The sequence below is a fragment of the Salvelinus alpinus genome, chromosome 22 (genome assembly GCF_045679555.1).
Source record: "Salvelinus alpinus chromosome 22, SLU_Salpinus.1, whole genome shotgun sequence".
In the NCBI taxonomy this organism is placed as follows: Eukaryota; Metazoa; Chordata; class Actinopteri; order Salmoniformes; family Salmonidae; genus Salvelinus; species Salvelinus alpinus.
In genome coordinates this window covers 3,874,917-3,883,065 of record NC_092107.1, presented here as the reverse complement: position 1 = coordinate 3,883,065, position 8,149 = coordinate 3,874,917, and the positions used below count along the sequence as shown (strand labels likewise).

The window sequence follows — 8,149 nt, the reverse complement described above, 5'->3', positions numbered from 1 at the left end:
GAAAGGTGTTGCATGAGATGTCTGATATGAGCTACTCAAACTGTGTTGGCAGATGTAGCATGGCTATGAAGGTTTTATGATTTGCAATGCATGAAACAGGTTGGAAAAGAAATTCAACATAGAAACGATTTCCTGGTTGTCTTCAGTGTCAGTCTTTGGTTTTAACCACAAAGTTATGTGTCACGTCAACAGATGATTTGTCTTTCCTTGTTGAAAAGGAAGCAAGTTGCTTGAGTAGTCATGGTGAATGTATTATGTGACAACACACACAATAGTTACAAAAACTATAGTGACAAGACGAAGAGAGAATCTCAATTGGATTTGCTCGACGACTCGCGTCCTCTCCTCTGTCCTCTCCTCTGTCCTCTCCTTGCCTGCTTTTGAAAAAGGTCAAAGGGAATCGCGGAGTGAAACGTGAAAACAAATGCGCTTGAATGAAATGACTCTCCTTCTCCACTCATGCGTCATCAAGCAAAGGATTTCTAGAGGGGTGGAATCCCCAAATAAATGTGTAAAGTGCAAAAACCAATTGAACTAGTTGTATGCAAGACATGTTATAGATAAAAGGATAAGTAGCGTATCGTTTTAAATGTGTGCACTTTTCTCCTTCGAGAAAACAGCAGCTGATTCAAAGGGGGTGTGTATACACTCTTGAGTATTCTCTGCCAAAGTAGGTAATCAAGGAGGTGAGCAGACTCTGTTCGCATTCTAACGAATTGACACTCCTCGACCACTCGACCCCTTATCGGTTTCCAGTTCATGCAGGAGAGGAGGACGGAGGAATCGAGGAGAGGATGGACTTTTTCCAATTGAGATCCTCCAAAAGACCCAAGTAATAATAAATACATTTATAATAATAATAACAAATAAATGGTTGATCTTAGTAAAATTTCTGCCTCTTTTATTTCCATGATCAGTCTTTACAATATTAATTTGTATGCATGTATTTTGTATACTTTTCTCTAGTCAACATTGTGTAGCACACAGGGATTCATATTGAAGGTGTGTTCATTACAACCTCTACTTTCTTGTCAAAAGACATGTTAACATGAGAACTAGAATAAAAAAATACTTACTACCAAATGTTCATCTGCAGTACATATGCTTGTGTCTCACTCTTGACTATCAACCCACCCCACGCTGCATCCATCCAACAGACAGAGGCCTTGTTAGAGAGTGTGGTTCACCTCTGCATATCACTTGCAACTGAAGGCCCCCTTCAACAGGAAGCTACTGTGGTCTTCTGAGTAAGAAGACCACATCTGTGCTACTGCTCAGAACTTTGTTCCATTGGCTGCAGCTACAAATAGTATTGGGGTGAATACAGTAAAATAAGCATTTATGAACCTAAATTAACTATATGTGTCATGCACATAAACCAGGTTATTTTAGTGCATGAATATGCTTCATAGTTGTTTATAATCACAGAAAAAGCTGTCTTGAGATTGTACTTGAGATTGTTATAACATGTGAATAACATGTAATACTGTTGTTAAACATGTTATAACATATAAATATATCAAGTACCAGTTAAAATGCAACACTATATTAAATGTTTTCAGATATGTATAAAATTAAATGGGAATAATTGAAAGAGGCACAGCTGCTGAGACAGGAAGTGACCTAATCGATTGCCTCTGTGTCTGAACTTAGTTGCAGAGGTTTGCCATTTACCTTGCTCATATAGTAGCTACTGGATGTATGTGCCTGATACTTTCACTTACATTTCTGATACCACTCACTACCATATATTAAAATACAGAAAATGTTCTTGGTCAAAACTGATGGCTGTTTTTTCTGGAGGGTATTGTGTTATACCTCTGTTGCTTCAATGGGTAAGTGCTTAAGATAATGATAATATAGATATAGCATTTTATGTAGAGATATGAGAGAATAGATGTAGAATGGGAGAGTAGAAATTGAAGAGACGCTTCCTGTCGTGAATGTGTTGTGCATCAGGAAAATAATGGTGTGATTTTTCAAACCCTATATTTAGCTTACAATAGAAAAATGTATGTATGCTGCTGAGAATTGTATATTTTAACCATTACATTGCAACGTTTTGTCTATGAGCCTGATAACCATCCAAACCCAAAACTCCTCCTTTAGGTAACAAACATTGCCATGACTCCTGTAACACATCCACCGTCCAGGCTCCACTGGGCTCTGCGGTGCTCTTGTCATGCAGCTTTGGGTCTACCTCTCTGGGCATCAGCCCTGGCCATGGATGGGTGGTGTGGAACCAGATCTCTGGTTCTGGTGCCAGCCTGGTCAACATCACATCCTCTGGGAAGGTTGTTGCCTCCTTCGGTTGTCTGCATATCATGTACAATACTAGCCTTCTTTTTTAGCTTTGAGAGTTTAGCCTTTTAAAAGCATTTTTTACCTTATTTTTAATGTACAGCTTTGTAATTTCTGCATGTAATGAAAAGCGCTCTTCAAATAATATGTAAATAAAATACGAATGTATTATTATCAGGTGGACTTTCTGGACCCTAGACAGGGCAGAGTGAAGGCTTTCCTCAATCAGGGAGGTCTGGGGAACTTCTCCATCAGCATCGATGCCCTTCAGGCCTCAGACCTGGGTTCCTACTGCTGTGAGCTACAGAGTCATGACCAGTGCCATCGAGTGGAAGTTGAGGAACTTGATCAAGGTAACACTATGCTAGTATCTACAGTAGTATATTGTTCCAGTGGCTCAGTTGGTTGGAGAATGGTGCTTGTAACAATACCTGAGTTGTAGGTTTGATTTTTCTTGTGACCTCAACCAAATATTTGTATCAAGAGAAAGTCAGTTTATTGTTAGATTAGAACAATAATCTCTTATACTGTTGTATCCGAAAGTCTAGGACCCTTTCAAGTCACCAGTAATGAGTCAAAATAATTGGTGCAGACTTCATACAGTGTATGCAAACTGCAGAGATGCACTCTGTATACACCGCATGTGGTCGGTTTTTCCTTACACAATCACTTTATGTGAAGGCCAACCTATTTCTGGTCAGGTTCAACCAAGCAGCCCTCTTGCTTAATGTTTCCTGTAAGGCACATTTAAATAAAACCACCTCTTCCTCTCTTCAGACAGTACAGATCTGCAAGTGTTGTTTTTCAGCGTCGGTGGTGTGGCCGTCCTCATAGTGCTCCTGAGTGGCTGTTTCTGCTGGGTGAAATGGACACGTGAGCACCTCCATGTTCCTCTTTCTGACTCCCTCAGTCTTACTTCAGTACTGGAATGATATTGATGAAGCAGCTAGCATGGCATACTGCACAGTATAGAGTATGCTACACTGAGTACATTGACAGTTATTCAGGCTAATTTGAATCTTCCTTTGAGCATTAAGCAGCATCCTTTCTTTCTGATGTAAATGTTATGATGCTGATTGGGCAACTTTGCAAGCTGCTTCCATGTGTCACATGAATTGACGCTGGAGAGACGAAGCAGGTACGGGGAATCAAACATTTACTAAGGAACGGACATGGAAGGAGACAGGAACAGCGTCAGCACAAGGGTAACAAAGACAAAAACAAGTAATGCATCAGCAGGGAACAGAGCAGGGGAACTGACAAATATAGGAGAGGTAATAAACAGGTGATGAGTGAGTCCAGGTGAATCCAATATCGCTGATGCGTGTGACGAGGGAAGACAGGTGTGCGTAATTGATGATGGCAGGAGTGCGTGATGCAGGGCAGCCTGGCGCCCTCGAGCCCCAGGGGGGAAGAGCGGGAGCAGACGTGACACCATGTCAGTTATGTAGCTACATATCCTACTAAAAAGATGTACATTGCACAGTTTAAACAGGCCTACATGCATATCTTAATGCCACCCAATATGTGGCATTAAGCTGTGGAATATTTCAAAGTAGCCTAATATGTTTGTGAAATGTGATGTACTTGTACTTTCAATAAAGACATAACGCCTGAACAAATGATAATCTTATAGCAGTGCCTTTCCTTGTTTTATTACCTCTATGGCATTTGAGCACCCCTTTCAAATCTGATTGAAACATGAAATTAATGTAGAATTCTGTATAATATGACAGGATCCAGTACACCTCCTGAGGACGTTGCATGTAGTGACGATGTTGGGAGAGACGTGGCACAGAAGAGAGGTAAAAAACGTAAGCACACGTAGGCTACATACGCACGCACGCACAAACGCACGCACGCGCGCACGCACGCACGCACGCACGCACGCAGTGTCTTATAATCCATGTGGTTAAGTTTATGCAACATTACAACATCATTCTATATTTACCAAAACAAGACCACAGTACAAAGTCATGGTGCATTTACAGACTGATGCTCACATCTGTTTTGTCTTACTTTAGGGGCCGGCAATGAGCGACCTATCTATGGTACGTTTATTATTTTAGATTTACCATTTTCAGTCAATGGACTGGAATGGAATTTTAATGTTGTTGTTTCCTTTTCTACATGGACCTAGTTTGAACTGTTCTCTTCCCTCCTTTCAACAGAAAACAATGAGCACGATCCAACCAGAATGCAGCATGAACCGACCAGAATTCAGCAAAATCCAACCAGAATTCAGCAGGATCCAACCACAATTCAGTATGATCCAACCGGAATTCAGCATGAACCACCAATAAACCAGCACGAACCACCAAGAAACCAGCACGAACCACCAAGAAACCAGCACGAACCAGCTAGATACCAAAATAAACCAGTGAGAGATTTGAGTGAGAAAAGAAGAGGGTTTCATAGAGGTGAGCTATACTTTATGTAACATACAGTCAACATTCTATAATAATTTTCCCTTGTTCAATGATACCAATATTTTCATCCTGCTTGGTATTCATGTTGCATTCAGAAGTAACTGAACTTAATGGACTTTCCTTCCCCAGAACTCATGAGCAGATTGCGCCAATCAAGTCTCGGACGGCATTACTATGGTAAAGTCAGAGCTTTTCAATGAGCAATTTACAGTATCAGCTTGCAGTGATCCTTTTATGAATTACATTGACTTGTCGTGAACTCTGACAGCAAACCAAGCAGAGATCAATGAGCAAGCCAGAGCTCAGATCGACATCCACCAAAGAGCAAACGAGGCAGAGACCAACCAGGAGGGAAGATTCCAAATGGACAACCGCCAAAGAGGTGCTTTACATGCTTTACAGTAATCTCTGATACAAATCAATATGCACTCTAGCATTTTGTTATCAATGCCTTGTCTCCTTCTCATTGCAGGAAGCTTTTGGAGAAAGAAACCCAAGGAGAGTACGTTTTTGTCCCCTCACAACATACTGTATAATCATAATCCTTATAACTTATCTTACATTGAGACTACTCCCTCTCTCTCGCGCTCTCTCCCAGAATGTGAATATAAAAATCCTATCTACAACAAGAGTACAGACCAAATCAACAAATGATGGGGATGACGAGGATACTGGGTCTCAACACCTTGGTCTCATTTTTTATTTTATTTTTATAAAGTACATGACATTGTCTTGAAAGTGAAACAAATATGAAATAAAGTGAAATAATTTTTGCTTCAATGGTTTGAGATTCTTTCATGCACCAATGAATCATCCAATGTGAATCAGAAAGGCTCTAATCAAGGCAATTAACCCTAACGACCCCCAGCTGTGTCACCCCACCAGTGGATGGTCACCCAGGCCCAATATCCACTGTTTGCTGAACATCAGAGATCATTTGTTATTGTTACTCGAATCTGCGCGGAGCGAGAGGGATATAATCCATACTTTCAACCGCACTTTAAAAAGACATAAATGACACTGTGAGTGGTCATAATGGGTAAATGTCTCTCTACATTCCTAAAGAGCAATTCATCCATTTTCCGTTTAACATTTATGTCCAAGGTAAGTAACTTATGTATTCAATCCTGATCAATCAAATGGCAATATCATTGGTTATATGTGTGGTTTTGGCTAATTGATAATGTCCTGTGTATTCAAATTCACACAGATGAAAATGGTGGACACTACAGGCCAATAGATATTGCTCTTCAGTGCCAGTATCTCATGGGAGAGACAGACCGGTTCATTGTCTTTTCTGTTCCCTATTATGGCTGTCTCGTCAAAAGACAAGTAGGCTAATTATTTCCGCTAATATTCAATCTCTTTCTTTTTTTGCTGTAGCACATAAAGGCTGACGTTAACCTTGCTTGTATTCTAATGTGCCAGGGAGATATTGCCAGCTTGACAGTGGTCATCAAGGCTATGCTAGAAGAGGGCCAAATTGAGATCACCAAGAGAGTGCCTCTCATCTGTAAAATGCATCCTGAAAGGTAACAAAATCTTTGCCTTAATGTTATATAATACAAAAGTTGCATTGTGGAAAGAATGTATTCAGTAGCATTATAGTGTGAGATTATATCAGTTATCAGCAGTCTGTAAACATTCCCTTCAGAGGAAATCAGCAAGGTTGACAATCCACCATTGAGAAGTTCTCCTGGGCACTGCGACAAGGACAAGGTTTCTCATCACCATCTTCCAGAATGCCACTTTCCCCCCTCTGAACCTGGACACAGTCCAGATCCCCTCCAGCCACAGCCAGAACTGCAAGTCCAAAACCAGGGCTGACCACTTTGTTACCTTTCGCTTTCCATTCACCTACTGTGGTGCTCAATCACAGGTGTGTAACATATTGATGGTCTATTTCTCTATCAGATCTCTTTCCCTATCAGGTCAAATTGATTATTTTCCTTGGGCCTACTTTCAGATTGTTGATAAAAAATAATCTATTGGCCTATTCCACACCAGCGTAGGCTGATAATATTTTTGGTATCTCAGATTGTTCTTGCAATTCTCACAGAAAGTTAATTGGTAGGAAAATGTTTGACATGCCTTTTTACATTTGTATCACACAAACAATTTCTTAGAAAATCATGATGAAAGTGGCAATTTTAGGCCCTTTTTAGACCTTTACATGCCTCCTGTAAGCCCCTATGATCTGTGAACCAACATTCTGGTGTCATCATGCTCCTTATAGTGTACTCTCAAATGTAGAGTACGTCTAGACTAAATTTTGTCACATTCATTTATTCAACATTTAAAATATTAATATCCTCTTACAGGTACTTCCACTCTCACCGATGGGACGCGCCAGTGACTGTGTGCTCTTACATGTTTACTACCGAAACCAACAACTACAAGCCAATTGCAATTGTTCACAGATGATCAATCCCTATTGACTTATTTTTCAATGGTAAACTACTGGGTTCAGGACTTCTTGTTTCCATTGTCAGGTGTCCCTACAGTGGTGACAGCCACAGGACTGTGTTTCTGCCAGTGGTCCGCAGTAAGGAAGTTAAGTATCCATCACATTACAATTGGTTTGTAGTCAGGCCATTCTCCTTTGTGAAATTCCATGAGTTTACAAAGTCTGAGTGCCTGTTAACTCATATACAACTCAAATTGCATTGTGTGAAAATGATTAGATACTTTTCAGTAACTGGGCGGTATTCGTCACCACTTTCTGGGCACAGAGGCTTGAATGCTCCTGTTTACAGTGAAAATAAGGAACTTATTGTGGACACTTATGTCAGCCAATTAATAACACTATCCTAGTCTACCCAGGTAGACTTTCATTATGATACAGAAGTCTGCAAAGGAAAAGGCTGCTCAATGCCCTGTAACAGAATAATTTATCATATGAGTGAAGTGTTTACCAAACAGCTTTGGAATAGGTCCATTCTCTGGATTCATGTCTTATCAATAAGTCCCAAGTCTATTCTCCCTAGGGAGGAGGTGAATGGGAGTGCTGAGAGAACAGCATAGGAAGAGTGATCTGTAGCACATCATTGTCTCTGGTGGACCTGTCATTCTTCGGGTGTAAATAATTTGGGACACAGTTACTCTTGTTTTATTGATGTATTTATGTTTGACTGATTTGTAGTGCTGGAGACTAGGGAGCTCCCCCATGCTTCCAATGAGGTGCAGAGGGTCTACCAAGATGCTGTCCATGGTTCTGAATCAAATCAAATCAAATGTATTTATAAAGCCCTTCTTACATCAGCTGATATCTCAAAGTGCTGTACAGAAACCCAGCCTAAAACCCCAAACAGCAAGCAATGCAGGTGTAGAAGCACGTGGCTAGGAAAAACTCCCTAGAAAGGCCAGAACCTAGGAAGAAACCCAGAGAGGAACCACGGCCAGGTGGACTGGGGACAGTA

At 40.7% G+C, this 8,149-nt stretch overlaps 1 protein-coding gene and 1 long non-coding RNA gene across 4 annotated transcripts; both read left to right on the top strand.

The window, feature by feature from the left end:
• The first annotated feature begins 1,687 nt into the window (after positions 1-1,687).
• On the top strand, positions 1,688-5,510 carry LOC139548812 (uncharacterized). 3 transcript variants are annotated; one of them, XM_071358668.1, is made up of 11 exons: positions 1,688-1,835; positions 2,110-2,294; positions 2,480-2,654; positions 3,079-3,174; positions 4,038-4,115; positions 4,326-4,352; positions 4,473-4,721; positions 4,860-4,907; positions 4,999-5,112; positions 5,203-5,232; positions 5,329-5,504. In XM_071358668.1, exons 1-11 carry the CDS (start codon positions 1,766-1,768, stop codon positions 5,382-5,384), a joined length of 1,128 nt encoding a protein of 375 aa, XP_071214769.1. In that variant the 5' UTR covers positions 1,688-1,765; the 3' UTR covers positions 5,385-5,504. The 3 variants fall into 3 exon arrangements, with proteins under 3 accessions (XP_071214769.1, XP_071214767.1, XP_071214768.1); XM_071358666.1 differs by having other exon boundaries at positions 5,203-5,510; XM_071358667.1 differs by having other exon boundaries at positions 4,038-4,106; positions 5,203-5,504.
• A 422-nt stretch (positions 5,511-5,932) lies between these two features.
• LOC139549775 (uncharacterized) lies at positions 5,933-8,054 on the top strand. The gene is made up of 4 exons (XR_011669932.1): positions 5,933-6,062; positions 6,159-6,262; positions 6,385-6,609; positions 7,052-8,054. It is a non-coding gene; the product is annotated as an uncharacterized lncRNA (long non-coding RNA).
• Positions 8,055-8,149: the final 95 nt, after the last annotated feature.